At 40.6% G+C, this 16,586-nt stretch overlaps 2 protein-coding genes across 9 annotated transcripts in view; one reads left to right on the top strand and one right to left on the bottom strand.

The window, feature by feature from the left end:
• LOC139959829 (endonuclease III-like protein 1) overlaps positions 1 to 16,586 on the bottom strand; it is an 84,067-nt gene that overhangs the window by 56,872 nt on the left and 10,609 nt on the right. For all 6 annotated transcript variants that reach the window (XR_011790234.1, XR_011790233.1, XR_011790232.1 and 3 more), the window contains exon 6: positions 12,455 to 12,674. The gene's annotated coding sequence lies outside the window, so the exon portion shown is untranslated. The remainder of the gene's footprint in view (positions 1 to 12,454; positions 12,675 to 16,586) is intronic.
• LOC139959828 (interstitial collagenase-like) overlaps positions 1 to 16,586 on the top strand; it is a 35,090-nt gene that overhangs the window by 16,141 nt on the left and 2,363 nt on the right. For all 3 annotated transcript variants that reach the window (XM_071957707.1, XM_071957709.1, XM_071957706.1), the window contains 7 exons: positions 6,620 to 6,794; positions 8,111 to 8,412; positions 11,102 to 11,412; positions 12,149 to 12,304; positions 13,273 to 13,385; positions 15,384 to 15,525; positions 15,906 to 16,157. In XM_071957707.1, coding sequence (XP_071813808.1) covers positions 6,657 to 6,794; positions 8,111 to 8,412; positions 11,102 to 11,412; positions 12,149 to 12,304; positions 13,273 to 13,385; positions 15,384 to 15,525; positions 15,906 to 16,157 — 1,414 coding nt within the window. In that variant the 5' untranslated portion in view covers positions 6,620 to 6,656. The remainder of the gene's footprint in view (positions 1 to 6,619; positions 6,795 to 8,110; positions 8,413 to 11,101; positions 11,413 to 12,148; positions 12,305 to 13,272; positions 13,386 to 15,383; positions 15,526 to 15,905; positions 16,158 to 16,586) is intronic.

Genomic DNA, 16,586 nt, shown 5'->3' on the forward strand with positions numbered 1-16,586 from the left:
TTTCCGTGTTATTCCCTTCCATATTGGTTAGAATTATTGGGAAGTCGTTACAACAATAATGATAATAATTATATAAGTTTAACCATTGGAAACACAAATTATTATTCTTTCAGTAGGTGCCAGTGGCGGAGCAAGGGGTATTGGTCAGGGGGAGAGAATGGTCTGTAGGGGCGCTTTCGACACTATCTAAGCGGAGCGCCACTACAGGTTGGCGCGGAGCTTACAGAAATTTTTTGAGTAAAGATACTCCCTAGATCGCCGGAATTGACCCTTTCCATGCCTTGCTAATTTGCAGATAAACAAAGAATAAATATGTGTCATCGCCATTTGTCAGAAAATTGCACCAAATGTGACAAATGTCAATAGGTATTTGAGAGCGCAATAAAAAAGTCAATAATCGCGAATAAGTAAAAAGTGGTAAAAAGCTGAAAAGGGCGCCAGCAGTCCATTTGAGTCCGTCAGGGGGAGGGGGGGGGGGGTATCCCCTGACTGTATGGAGGCTCCGCCACTGGTAGGTGTCCGAAAAATTCTCAGCATATTGCCCGAATTTTCACCAAAAAAAAAATGAAAAACATATTGAAAATTATTCTTCTTTCAGTAGATGCCCGAAAAATTCTCAGCATATTGCCGAATTTTCACCAAAAAAAGAAAAAAAAGAAAAACACACTGCAAATTATTCTTCTTCCAGTAGGTGCCCGAAAAATTCTCAGCATATTGCCCGAATTTTCACAAACAATATTGCTTGGGGGCTGCAGCCCCCCCCCCCCCCGCCTCCTACGCCTATGCCCCTCCCTATGTCGCGCATAAAGCATAAAACTTTAGCTGAATAACATACGTGATATATCTAAAAGCTGAAATACATTATAGAAGAGTAATCTTCCAGTTGCCCTCCATCCCTTCCCTATAAAAATACTGGACTCACCATTTGTAACACCCTTGTGTTGAGTCTTTCAACTGGGGGAACTAACGAAACTTGCGGCATTTCTTGATCGTAAACTGTTGTATGATTGGCTGAAAGTCAATCTTTTTGAGGTGTTTTGAGGTGTTGTAAGCCTTCGGGCATTGTATATTGTATTTGTATTGTATTTGTATTTGTATTGTATTTGTATTGTATTTTTCTATTCTTAAGTTTTTCTTTCTTGTTTTTCTTTTTGGGGAGTCTCCTACTTTGTTAAGCCTTTACAGGCTTTATAGGAGACTTCCCGTCACACTGTAAATTGTGATGAAACAAATAAATATACAAATATACAAATACAAATATTCCAGGGTGTCCAACTCAGATTCGAATATTTAATGTAAAACTCTCAAGTGTTTCACCAACTCTCGTCACAAGTTGTCAAGTATCGAATTCAATCAGTCATAATGGCCTATTCAATAAGTTTTCCTCCCAGATTAAGACATGGGGTTACTACGATTGCGGGGCCCCTGACATCGCGGGGCCCTGGGCCAGGGCCCAGTGGGCCCATGCCTTAAGACGGCCCTGGTCCATACAATTTCATGTCCCTACCTAAATCAGTCGGGAGTGGATAGAGGATTTCCCTCCTCCCCCACCTTAGAAATCCCGTGCACGTCAATTGAACTGAACCACTTTAGGAAACTTGATTTCACACAAAGCATACCATGGTTATCTACTCCGCGCGCTGAATCTGCACTATATATGCGTTCAGGTCACCGAGGTAAACACTCTAAGTGAGAAAAAGATACCGAAGTGAAGATAGCCCACTGTTTACTAACGAATAAAATGTGTTAACCAGACTATACTGCCACTCCACGATGTCTGCTATACATAGCCGGCCTACATGAAGTCGGCAGTGCATTATAATACGCAATCACTATAGCAACTTTCATGAGCTTCACAGCTCGAAATAAATTTGTAGCCAAATTAAGTTCTAACTTCGATTCTAATTCAATTGGCTGTCTAGTTGCTGTAACTATGTGTTAGTAATTAACATTAGGCCACCTACAGCGGCCGACCGAAGGTTAATTAACTCTGGCAACGTAATCTCCTGTATATGAATGTCACACATATTATGTTATTTCTGTTCTTATTCATGACATCGTCAGATAGTTGAGGGTTGTAGACGCAAGTATAGACCTTTAGTCTGTAAACCTGACACGTTTTCCGCCTTTAAAAGTTGTAGATAAAATATTTCATGCCGGGTTTGTGAAGGACGTTTATAGATTAATTTATTTTACTTTTCTCTTCTTCCGAAAAAAAAAATACGAATTTGGGACGAAAGTGCCACGGGTGTATATAGTACATCGTGTTGACCTATCAGTGTTATAGGTCTAGACTATGGAGACCACTGTTTACTGGTCTCGGACCTCTGTGGTCTCGGACCTCCCTGGTTTCGGACCTCCCTGGTCTCGGATAGGAATTCAGTGGTATCGGCTCTCGAGACTACTTTTCACTGGTCTCGGTCTCTGACCTCTGTGGTCTCTGACCTCTGTGGTCTCGGACCTCACATGTGGTCTCGGACCTCACATGTGGTCTCGGACCTCTGTGGTCTCGGACCTATATAGTCTCGGACCTATGTAGTCTCGGACCTATGTAGTCTCGGACCTCTGGTGTCTCGGACCTCTGTGGTCTCGGACCTCACATGTGGTCTCGGACCTCACATGTGGTCTCGGACCTCACATGTGGTCTCGGACCTCTGTGGTCTCGGACCTATATAGTCTCGGACCTATGTAGTCTCGGACCTATGTAGTCTCGGACCTCTGTGGTCTCGGACCTCTGTGGTCTCGGACCTCTGTGGTCTCGGACCTCTGTGGTCTCGGACCTCTGTGGTCTCGGAGTTTGAACGTTGCTATAAGACATTTGAACTATTTGGAATTATTATGTAATGAATTATGTAATACGTGAAGGTCTCGGACTTGTGCTGTGTTTGTCCACTGCATGCGCGATGTCGAAATAATCATAATAAATTATTGGGAATTTTTCACTTCATGTGATACGCTCGTTCACGCGTCGCCGGTCGGGACTCGACAACGCGTGTAACAGAATTTACGGAAACATGACATCGGAAGTTTCATGAAGTTTATGATGCGTACCATGCAAACCGTGTTTTCGAAATCTGACGATCAGGTTTAGCGGAATTAATTGAATGGAACGCGCCATGGAAGTTATCGAACTTCGGCAAGACGGAAGCGAATCTATGTCGTTGTTTCGATGACACCTCGTCTTTGTCAGACGTCATGGCCCTCCTTTGGCGGCGTGTACGTATTGTATAAACGTTGCGCTACTGCAAGACCTCTCACCACCGCATATATAAAGGCCTATACTTGGTAAACTTTCCGAATATAGACCTATATATGACAGACACTATACCCCTTTGAAGAATATGCCTCAATGGGGTTACATAGGAGGTATGGTATAGAGAGAGGATGCTGTCAACCCAAGGTAGAGCATTGCCCTTATCGTGAGCCAAACAAGTGTACTTTACAATTAATCTGCCAAGGGCTTAAATGATCCGTAATGTTATCAAGTGTGGGAATTCACAACCAGTGCGGGCAAAGAAGTTCTAAATAACAGACATAAAATGACTTAAACACACCATACCTACGGCTGAAAGTTTTTCTTTTTTTCTTTTCTTTTTGTTTAACGTCAGTGACACGCCATTTATTATCAAGAGAGGGTAGCTTAGCTATTATCGTGAAGGTATTGCAAACAAAACAGACGCGATACTGTTACATTGTTTGGATCACGTGGGTTTTTATTCGCCTCCCCCCATATGCCTTCCGTAAATGTAAATAATTCGAATATTTCGATGGTTTTGTTGTTCAAGGTCTTCCTTCTTTGGCCCGCGCGCTTAACCGTGACCTTTGGCCCTCATTAGCCTACGGTGTTTACTTTTGTACCTTTTGTTGCATTTTCTCTCTTTATACCAAAATCAATGCAATATTTGTTTTCTTAAATATACAAAAAAAGTATATAATAAAATATGGATGTGAGATTATAAGTTAAAGTAAGCTGCCAGCTGCAGGACCCCAGGGTAGAAACTATCGGTCCTTGTTAAGCCTTTCTGACTAAATACAATATTTATATTTGCCGTTCTACTTTTAACCTTCAAATTATATAATATATGACGGACGATCCTCCTCCCATGAACTGATTCACACCGTCAGCTATACACCGTTACCGATTTGAATGGGATTAATTTGGAACTGAAGCAACAAATGAAGTAACTTTATATAGATGATGTGTGATAAGTGTGCTCTGTGTAATGGAAATGGTTAAAGGGGTTGATTTTGGCTGTTATCAAACGATACCTTTAGGCAGAATTTTAATCTTGATACGTCATAGTGCAAATAAAAGAAAGACAACTTTGGGCGCTCTATTATATATGTTTCTGTAGCTATTCTTTTTGTTGAGAAATTCAAGTTTAATCATGCTGGAATGCTCGCTCTTAGGCTAACTTGACGGTGAAATCGGCTGTTTTGTGCCAAACCTGAATGTTTATAGTTTAATCCATTGTTGATAAACCACACAATTTTTATTTATTTATCTATGAACATTATTATAGCAATGTGAACTCGACATCATTTTGCAAAATGAAAAAAAAAAGATCTTATAAAAGTGATATAGAATACAACCCGGGCTGACAGTAGTGTCTGCCTAAAATAATGAAATGATCCATTAAGTCGTAATGTCCCTTTTGGAATTGACTTTGCGTCCAATAAAGATGAAACCAAGGAATATGCCACGTCTCAAAGAAAGGAAGAGAGGGAGGGGGAGAGGGTGCGGGGGGGGGGGGGGAGAAAACGTTTCCTTAGATATAACAGAGGAAAGGGTGTTCGGCGTGTCTCATGCGCGCGCGCCTTTGTATTGTTTTCTGACTGGGGACTTGAACACAGAAATTCCAAGTCCTCAAACGTCATTTGCAAAGAATCACCACGTCCTCAATCGTTGCTAAGTAATACTGGGATATAATGGTATTTAACAATGGAAAGAACAATGTGATCGTCAGTCTGAATGTTCACCACACCTGGGTGTGTGTGGGTGGGTGGTGGGGTTGGGTCGGTGGGGGGGGGGATCGGTAAGCAAAATTTAACTCTATACAACAGAAGTGTTGTGACTATCTAAATACGAAATATTTGCAACAGTTTATAAGTTCGAAATAGGGCTATTTCAAATGTGGAAGGTTTTCCTCGATTGCGGAGTTTGCAACCTCTGGACTCGAACTATAGCTATAATTAAGGTTGAATCCACCGACTGCCCAAATCCGATTATTTAACCACTTAGAAGATTAGGACACTTTGGTAAGTTGTTAGTTTGAGAAATAAATGTTTATATACCGGGCTTTATGTGTGTGTATTGCCTTCTGAACAGCTGTATAAATGACAGCTCAATCCACCGTGGTTACCTTCTCGTATATAAATGCATGATAACTAAAGCACGTCTTGAAATTTCTCCTGAATGGACGAAATTTATCATGAGTGTCATGTCAACATGTATACGTTGGAAGTATTTACTCTTTACGTTGTTTTTTTTTTCCTTTCGATTTAAATATTTAATCTGCTTAATGGAATAACGTTATAACGGTCCATAGATTGGGGCTAGTGTAATATGTACATGGCTTCGGGGAAATACTTGCCCTTTTAGAATTGTCAACACTATATATACCCTGGCAGAATAACAATGATGTTAGCCTTTCAAATTTTAGTAAAATATTATACGTTCATGCAAGGTCAATAATTGTGTAGTCTATACCCTGGTATCCAAACTTGGGGTCGCGAACCTTATTTTTAAGAGTCGCAAAAATACTTTGTGGGCTCGCTTAAACAAAATAATGAAAGAAAAAAAAACAGCGGAGATTTTGGGAAAAGGAAGTGGAAAAATCGTGACCATAAAATAACTTTAAAAAAAAAAGTCAACAAAGAAAGTAATATGAAAAATTTTCAAAAGGAGAAGGGATACCTCCTCTCCATGGCCCAATCTCTGCAGGCCACAACATCCGCACGCCACTGGAGGATCGATGATCAATGTTAAAATGGGGGTCACTCAGCAAAAAACATTAACATACCAGAGGTGTATATATATGGTAGCAGTGCATGGTGAGTTGAGCGAAACGGGCACAAACATTTAAGAAGTAGGTTAAAAGAAAGCAGTATAACCCCAAGGGGGCTAAAAGGATCAACTAATGTATCACCTACTGTAACTAATTTTTCAAAAACGAAACAACTAAACCCTACCCTTGCATCCTCAGAACACATGGTCAATCACATGGTTTAATCTCCAAATTTGAAGTGCATTACCCCCCCCCCCCCCCACCAACACCCCCACACCACCCCCTATATATAGATATCTGGGATCCTGTTCTGCGAATGTCGCGTTCTAAGGGTATCATTTCTTCCATCTGTATAATGAACTGCAACATCAGAGGAGAAAGAATGAGGGTGAGGAGGGGGGGGGGGGGAGGTGGGCAGAACGATGGTAGTGAGGGTGAGGTAAAGTTTAGATTAGAAGCGGAGAAGGAAGATGAGAAGGTAAGAGCAGAAGGTATAACCAAATTTAACGGGAGATGGATCCGTTGAGCTGTACCAATGCATGTCCTCAACTTCCTTTGAGTCCTTACTGGCAACTATCAGTTTTCGCATTTCTTTTCCTATTCTCTCATAGATTAATACCAGCTTTCGGTGGCAGTTACTGATATAAAATGGCGTCAGTCTATATTCATGTCTGTGCGATCCTTATAACAGTTCTTACTACCATTGGTGGATCATCGCTACAAGGGGTTGCTGTCGACCCGCCACAAGTAAATTTATTTGATTCGGATCATTTCTATGATACTCTGGTGAGTGCAAGTCTCTTCTTTTGCAGTTAAATTAATGTAGAAGGACAGCAAAGTAGTCCTCGATCTCATTACATTTATTCACTAAGTTATATTATACTAAAGTGATTTGGTCATTTGTCAGTATGTAAGATAAGATAAGATCAACTTTATTAAACCCAACAAAGGGCACCTGAATGCTCGCATAAAACTGTAAACATTAAACAAATATATATAAAAATATAAACTTATAAAGACATGTATACAACAATCCTAAAGCAATACAATGGTCAAGGCAGGAGACGGGAACAGTCCTATAACAAAACGTTTCAAACAGGCAAACTCTAGCGTTTAATTTTAAGTTATCAAGTTTTATGCATTGTGGAATAAATGAGGAGGAGTGTCGATTTGTACTGGCCAATTGCAACCTCATCCTACCACTTCGAGGGATCACGGCCCTGTCCAAAAGCACACGAAGAGGGTGGTCTTCATCACGTATAATGTTGTCTAGTTTGACCTCTACAAGTTGCATGTTGGTAGGACGAGGCCAATGTTGGCTGAATTTCCCCGATAACACGACTTGCCTTTCTAATAATAGCTTCAATTCGGTGTTTACTTTCCTTACTCGCATTTTCCACCCCACGATACCAAATGATATTGCCATACCCCCACAACAACAGAGTTAAAAAAAAACAATGCAAGAACATTGTTATTAACATTGAATTTGCTTCATCATACGCAGACAACACATTCTAGAGTTCAGTTTTATCAATAATACATATATGGTGTCCATGTCAGGAAAGCCGTTTTGTCTATCACACCCGAGATACTTAGAATTATCCACTCTTTCAAGGATATATCCTTTTATAATAGCTTCAGTTGAAACATTCGTGGACTTCCGAAAATCAATCACCATTTCTTTTGTCTTATTAACATTAAGTTCTAAGTGCTATGTGTCATTCCAACAAATGACAAAATATTGACAGCGGTACATTTAATATGCTCTCTCGAAGGCTATACGGAGGATCTATGCGGCCATGACGCCGTTTGTATGCATGCCATGTATGTGTATTTTTTTGTATTTATTTATGCATATATGCTATGTCGCCATATACTGTAGAAATGACATGATGCTTAAATCTCACATGATGTGCATCTAGACATCAATTCTGCTTGCCTCAAGTTCACTTTCGGTACACAAAACGTGTTAACTTTCAAATGAGCACGTCTCGAAAACGGCTTGTATAGGAACTGATTGAATATTTCACCAGGGTTGTCGACAATATATCCAATATACATGATGTCCTAACCAACCCATACTCTCTGATCTCTTTATAAAGGACGAGTTAACGTATTTACGGAACAATGGTTACATCACAAGGTCAAAGAGCATACAGATTCTGGAGAAACAAGATGAGGTCGGTTTGAAGAGCGCCCTCTCCGACATGCAAGGTTTCTTCGATTTAAATGCTACCGGTGAACTTGATAACGAAACAAGGAAGATAATGAAGCAGGCAAGGTGCGGCTTTTCTGACCTCGAAGAAGGATCGCAACATCCCGAAAACAGTACCAGCAACAGGGTCCGACGCTTCAATGTGATTGGTAAACATTTTAAGTGGGACACAGGTAGAATCACATACGGGTAAGTTAAGTGCTGATCCACATACTTGTAGTACGAATACATCGAAATTTCCGTGACATGTAGTCATTACAGAATACAGAACAGAAAAGGAGAAAACGGTCGAAATGGACTGAAAAGAAATCACAATCTATAAATTTGCTAATAAAAACAAATATATCCAGTTCAGATTCTTATTAGTAACTGGAAAATATTCATGCCTGGCGACATGCATCAATTTCGTCATGTTTTTCTAAAAAGTTCTTTTTTTTTTTTACTCTCATTCTCCCATTTCAGCGCCCCCCTAAACCCGGCGCCCGTGCCCTCCCTTGACCCCCCCTAGCTACGCCACTGAGAGCGGTACCTCGTACACAGACACTATATTATTTATAAGAGGCATAATGCAGAACCTTCAAAAGTGCTAAACAAAATATGAACACTGAATTATTACCTGAACAGATCTTGCCCAACGCAGAATTCAGCTTTCAATGCAAGTTGTTTTATTTGTTTATTTTTTTTATTGGCTAATAATACGTTCTGTTCTCTTCCTCACATTGCATTAAAACTTTTACGCAGAACGCGATCATAGTCGTCAACGCTACGGCAAACATTCAATATTATAACATATAGGGAATTACATTTTTTCTACGCTTTTAAAATACCGTGTCGAGCATATATACACTAAATAGCCTCTTAATATCTTAGTAACAAAGCTTATACCAACATAGTTTAGACTTCGAGTCAAAATAGCAATGTATAAAGATTGTTTTATAAACCAAATTCGACAACCCCCTGCTATGATTTAGCCTAATTCATAGTGATCTCGATCGTGTTTTGAACAGAAGGAATCATACAGCATTAATGAAAACCACATGACAAATAATGAAGGCGTACATTGCATGGCAGTGACCGCTTGTAGTATTTCACGGAAGGGACATACATATTAGCATGTGCTAACTTTGCTGATAGAACTGCATGGGCATATGATAAGGGTGTACATGTGATAGAGGTGATGGAGAGAGGAAAATACACGAGTAACCGGTAAAGACAAAGGCGTATTAAGGCGTATGTTGACAAAGGAAACGCATGCAGGCAAATGACAGAGATGAAGGGCAGGGGTAGAGATATAGGGGTAAAGAACAGTGCAAGGCAAGGAGCACAAGCAATGGGGAGGGTAAAGTACATTTAACACACTTAGTATATTTTAAAAGTGAATATCTTGTTAACCTCAATAGCTATAGAAACATTGCTATAGCACTCACTTTTATTTCGTTTTTGCGTTGACTACATTATAGCAAGAGTAAAGATCTACCTTTAGTCATCCTTTAGTGAGAAATCGATTGATTTTCAACTTCAATAACAGGAAACGGGCAGAACTATAACAAGAAGTTCGAGTAACTTCAAAAACTTGGAGTTCATTGACAATCATCCCTTCATTGTCCCCAGGGGGCGATCTGGCTCTCGAAGCCTCTGGAAAGGGAGGCCTCAACCGTACAGAACTAAGAATTAAAGCGGTCAAAACCATTGCAATAACATGTGCTAACGTATAAAATTGATACGATAAATCATTCATGTGACTGCCAGCCAAAATATGCCGATGTGACTGGAAACACATTTTGACATCATCAACCCCCCCTTCCTTTGATAATCTGATACAGCACAAACATTCTGAGATAACATACCTGTACGTATCCGTTACGAAAGTGTCTGGGCCACTGTTTTTCATTTGAGTTAAGTAACCCGTGAATGATTCATACCACCTTGGTTTCCAGGTGAACGTTAATGACCTCAAATGGTGACATTAAAAACGGGGTAGCAGTTATGCGAAAAGGGTATAACTTAATATAATAATAGGAATTCTATGCGTTGTCATCTCACGTTATTATCGCGGCCAGACGTGCTCTCAGACAGATCCATTATCTTAACAAATTGGAAAACCAGATGTAAATTGACAGAGGGCTGTTTAGTTTATATTTAAAAAAAAAAAAAACTTTAAAAAAGAAAACGAAGAAAAGACACGTGACTTTCAGAGTTATGACAATGTCCATGTGGTGAAGTCACACTATACACTATATTAAGAGGCAAATATATTGGTAATTGTACATATATCCACAGAATACAACATTCGACGTACATATCCATGGGCGGATCCGGAGGAGGGGAAGCTGATGCGGGTGCCCCTCCCCCACCCTCCCTCCTTTTCAACATCACACCAAAACAACAAGTGATTTGCACAATCCTGCATTTAAACCTAATTATAGACCCGGGAAATTTAGTCTAAACAATGCTTCAGGATACATAATTTGACTTTTTTGAGTTCTACAATATCATTGTTTGCGTTTGTAGTATCACCCCTTGTTGTCCTTTTAATTAATCTATATTACTATGTTTAAAACTGGGCGTTGGGTTATAATTTTCAGTCACTCTTATCAAGACATATAAGCCACCGTCCAATAGGTTTCATTATAATAAAGTGATCCATGTTGTTCAAATCATTTGTATGTTCCTTATAAGCAGGTTATTTAAATGTTTATGATCCTGTAAAGAAAAGTTTGTGTCGTACAAATATAATGTATTGGGTTTTTTCTCTCTCTTTTCGATTTCTGGCAAACCCTGACGTTTGCTTTCGTCATTCCTGTTGTGATTTCGGTGACCTAAAGTAACAAATTATGCCCAATATGTGGACTTTATCTTTACTTTTCTGCTATTCCAGGATCTTAAACTATCCAACTAAAGGATTAATTACTCCGAAATCTCTTCATTTTGTGATCCGTAAGGCCTTCGAAGTTTGGAGTTTGTACGCGCCAATCAACTTCAGAGAACTCACTGGCCGAGAGGCTAACCAAGCACTCATTCGTATCGCATTCGTGAAAGGGCGACACGCCAGTGATCCCGATCACCCAAGATTTGACGGTCCCTCTGGAGATTTGGCGCACGCCTTCAGCCCCAGAACGGGCTGGGGAGACACTGATGGTGACATTCATTTCGATGACGACGAGGTCTTTACAGTGAGAGGAAGGTCAGGTAATACTTTTTTGAAGAGAAATATTTGTTGTAAATCTCATATCTTCGATCTTTCCGTCTGTGTCTGTGCCAACCCTCGTTCTGTTCTTGTGAATTGGGGCGTAAAAAAATAGTTTTGATCTTTCAGGTCCATACGCAGGATTTTCTATGGGTTGGTGGGTTTACTAAATATGTGGACATTTTTTTTTATTAAACACCGTCCTGGAGGAGTAGTCATTAATGTCGATTAGATGCAAAATGCTGGCAGATTTTGCAACCATATCAATTTGTTGTGTGACATTTTACGCAGTTAGCCTTAACGTCCCTCGCGGTACAAAAGACCATTCCCTAACCAAAATGTGGGCCTTTGTGAAATGGTAGCCCACGCACCCCCCCCCACACCTCCCCTCTGCTACCGGATCTAGTCTTTCGTCAACGGTTGGCCGGAAAGTGTTCACAGCATTGCTACGTTTTATACCGCGATGCATGCGGCACGTGCACATTTACTTACTGGAAATGTGAGCAGACACACACAAACGTACACACGCATTCACACATTTGCTTCATGACACATTGAGGACCACAAACCGGTATTTAAATTCTATTCTAGCTTATAATATATACACGTGAACCCAAAATAACTTAGTAAAAAAAATAGTGACTTTTTAATGATTTGATGGACTCCTGTGCTCTGCGCCAGACTTCTATCAACCGTCACATCGTTAATATATATACTTTCTTCCGCCTTCTTTAACAGCCTACCATCTATATCAAATAGCAGTACATGAGATCGGGCACGCTCTTGGATTACTACACTCTAAAGATCGTAGGTCTATCATGTGGCCTATGTATCGTTATTGGACAGAAAACCGGTTACCGTCGGACGATGTATCAGCAATACAATCTCTCTACGGTATGTACCATTGCCAACGGGTAAAATAATAAAATTAAAAAATTAAAATTAATCATAAATATAACTCGAAACATATAACACACTTAACTAAAGCATATAGGCCTACTTGTCTGATTTACATTCTGAGAGAAAGTCAAATTTTAGACTTACCAAAAGCCCGCAAAACTACGAACGTGGTTGTAACGTCACGGATTCTCTTTGTCCAGGCTGGCCAAGTTATGTCAAGGCCCTCTATCAGGAGTCAGACCAATGTTTAGTGGTGACTAAATTACCGCCTGTGGTGGCATTACGTCCATGTTAAAATAATGTCTGTGAAGGCTATTGTGCCGCTTCAGCTCCCGGTGCCCTACCTTCCCAACCGAGAGTTCACCTGCAATATATTAATAAAGTACCTTATTATGATTACCTTTACGTAAGGATAATTTTATATGCTAAGAAAGATCCTAAGTCTTTTATATCGTCGCATATAAAGCCTATGTAACAAAGCTGCTGTCTGAATAGCGTAGATGGTATCCTTTTTGGATCACGTAAACCTACAAATATATTTAATGATGCGAAAGACAGACAGCTTTTTAGTAAGACAATTATACACTCTTTCTACAATGCATATAGTCCGAAACCTCAGAAGAAGGTTCTCAGGTACGTGGTATTCCAGAACGGGTTAGATGGGAGGTGGAGGTGTTTCTTCTCCGTACCAGTATCTACCCCTCCCTCACCTCTCTCGTGTCCAGAATCCATTAACACAACGTACACTGAGTATAACGTTACTAAGTATACAGTTGGATCTCAACCACAGCCTCAAACACTTCATCCCACATTTTGGTCACTTCTCTATACGTAGTAACGGTAACTTTTTTTAGATGAAAAACTTTGTCGGTTATAAAATGAAAGTATACTCTCAATCAAAATCAAGCAAAGTAAATTACTCGATCATGTATGCAGAAGTTTGTTAATTTTTTTTTTTGCAGGGAAGAGAGCGCCCTCTAACTTACCAGCCCTAAAAACCATGTTTCGGAGAACGTACTGTGGTACCTCTTTCCCCGTAGTATTCTCCATACAAGGTTTCATCTACGCTATCAGGGTAAGTCTAACAGGTCAATACGGAAGCCGAGAGGTTCGGGTATTTGGCATAGCAGGTGTGTTGCAACAAGCGAGTTTTCCAGTAAAAAATTGGCGTTTGCCCCCCCCCCCCACCCCCCAAAAAGGGTAATGTTGGTTAAATAGTTTCATCTTTTTTTAAATATTAGCAGCAGTAAAACCAAGCCTTACTTTGGTACTCTAGCTTTGAGCTTGCCGAGCGTCTGCACGCAATGACTACTGGCAGATTGATGGTGCACGCCTTCACTAGTAAATGTTATTTAGTTAAGGCTAATGTCGTTATAATCATGTGTAACCAAGGAAGTTCTACAAGCATCTTGTGGAACCTGCTTGGTGTAACTATAGTGTAGGATCGAAAACCGTTCCTTTCTCTCTATTTTCTTTGTGGGGGAGGGGAGGGGGGTACTATTGTGTAGTAAATAAATCACAAGGGTCAACACCTGCCCACGCATGCGTTGGAGTATTCTTTTGATGGGAATATTTGGACGGGACAAATGTGAAATGTTTTTGGTCGGAATTTTTCATTCGCTGGATCTCTGCGAATGAGCGCTAATTTTGGGAAGAAAGTACATCGTCATGGTTGTGTAATAATTTACTACACAACAGAATCATCAAAAAAGTTCAGACCATCGAAGGTGAATGCATAAGGTGGCTGCTCTCAAACCCAGCTTCACTGAAATGCTGAAAAAAATCTACCAATCATCATAATTTCAATTTTCCAAATCTTGACCATGAAATATTTTAGCAACACGAGATCCCTTTCACTGCTCACAAGTGATTAACTTACCTATAAGCTACTCTTTGGAGGCCTATAACGTGGTCTAACATTGCCTCAATTTTCGCACTTCATGTATTTCCGTTCATATAACATAGGGCTTTCCGGGGCGGTATCACGTCTGAACCAGGGAGTTATTAACCCCCCCCCCCACTTCCCCCGTCTGAACAAACCTCAGGTGCTTGACAGTTACAGTAAAAAAGTTCATCACTCTTTGCTCTCTCATTCAGCCATTAATTGTAACCGTATTTATTACAAAGACTCCTAAAGCACATCGTTGTACAGTGGCGGCGGAACCGGGGGGGGGGGGCTTGGGGGGCTGAGAAAGTTGAGGGGGCAAATGCATGATAAGACCCCCCCCCCAATATTTACCAAGGCTCCGAAACGTACATCTGCCCATTTTTCAACACAACTTCGTCTTAGGCCAATGACTTGGGGGGGGGGGGGGGGTAGGTGCGGAGCATTGCAGCCAGAGCATTCAAACGATATGATAATTGATTGTCTGTATCATGCCTCATCGAATATTAGTGTTTTAAATAAGAGTGTAATAAGCTAAACGCTACACTCATCAAAATTTGCGTTTACACTACGAGTACACTCAAGGCGTGGAACATGGCTCTATGTTTAAACGCAATCAATTATTAAACGAACAAAAACACAATATTAGCATTTCACCAGTACTGTATAGGGTACATGCATTCGTGACAGTGCTTGGTTCATAGAAATTTGTTGGCAACTGCACATGGTTTTGGAATTATCCATTTGTTGACATTAAGAATGCTTTCTGTTTTTTCTTATGACATTTATTTAATTATTGCATTTAATTGCAAGTAGTAATTTACTACACTCAAAAACGTCTTTGCGAGTACACTACGAGTAATAGCTACTCTCTTAAAACACCATCGAATATACAAATTACAATGTTTTTACAGATTTTTACGTGCAATCTGAGAAATTGTAGGCTTGAGACCCATATTTTAGGGCTAGGTATTCGCAGCATAAAACACTCGGGAAGTGCCGTTTCCGGCCATCTGGGGGTTTGAAAAACCCAAAATTTTCTTGTACGCTCCGCGCCAACCGATGGTGGCGCTCCGCTTAGATAGTCTCCACACATTAGCCCCCCCCCCCCCAATAATTTTCCCGTTCCGCCGCGCCTGTTGTTGTAACTATAATTACTTATTGTGTATAACATTTCTTGTTGTACAGGGGTATCTCTTTTGGAAAGCGAAAGACGGCAAACTCTTGACAGCGAGAGATGGGAAGAAAGTATCGACCCAATGGAACGACTTACCTGTTAATATAAAAGCTGCATATGCAAGACCAGACGGAACAGTATTATTTTTTAAAGGTGAGATGTTTCTCCGTCATTTACTGTGATATAATGTTACCAGGGGAAGTTGGTGGGGGGGGTGTGGGGTGATGAAGGGGAGGGGTCATGGGCATAGGTGGCTGGTCACTATAGAACTACTTTTTAAAGGCGAGTTTTGTTTTATAATTAGGGGAATTCACCCAACAGTTCCACATTTCTTTCCCATTTATATTTTAATATTTACAAAACATGACACTACATCAACTTTACTGATATATAACACAACGTGGGAGGGGGCCGGGGGTAAAAGCCTTGCATACTCGCTCTTTATAATTTCTCTCTGAGGTTTTGATGATTTTGTATTCACGCTTAAGCCTGTATAATAATGCGTTCTGATTGGTTCTTTTTTTCCCCCACAGGTAATAACTACTGGAAATACAACGGTCCTTATAGAATAGTCGGTTATCCGAGACCGATTAGTGACTTCGGTTTGAAACAACACGTGGACGGTATCGTTGCAGTTGGATCAAGAACATATTTCTTCCACGGCAAGAAAGTCTCAAAATATATCGAATCTAAAGGAAGGCTAGCCCCGGGTTATCCAAAGCCAATCAGCAAAGTATTCTCCGGCCTACCGAAGACAATTACCAATGCATTTACATATACAGATGGTGAGTTATGACTTGCATGGACATGGCAAGCCGGGAGATTTGGAGAAGTGTGTGTGTTGGGGGGGGGGGGGGTTGATGGGAAGATCAGGGGGGCGTGAGCAAGTTGGATGAGGTGGGTTGCTAGCGTCGTCACTCAATTTATTTCACCACCAACTGTTATTCTCTGGGATTTGCAAAAGACACCCGATTTATTTCGTAGCCTTTATAAGGGAATGTTTTACAACACGAAGATTTCCATGAGAGAAAATAAAGAGACAGGGATGAGAGGGGGGGGGGGGGAGTGAGGGTGTAGTGTAGTAGACGTGGAATCGCGTCATTCAGTAATTCCTGAGTCGCGTCATTCAGTAATTCCTAAAATTAATAAACGGTCTTCTTAGTGTATGCAATCGCAACCCAGTCAAAAAAAGGGGGAAGGGGTGGGGAAAGAGG

The sequence above is a fragment of the Apostichopus japonicus genome, chromosome 19, assembly GCF_037975245.1.
Source record: "Apostichopus japonicus isolate 1M-3 chromosome 19, ASM3797524v1, whole genome shotgun sequence".
NCBI classification, from domain to species: domain Eukaryota; kingdom Metazoa; phylum Echinodermata; class Holothuroidea; order Aspidochirotida; family Stichopodidae; genus Apostichopus; species Apostichopus japonicus.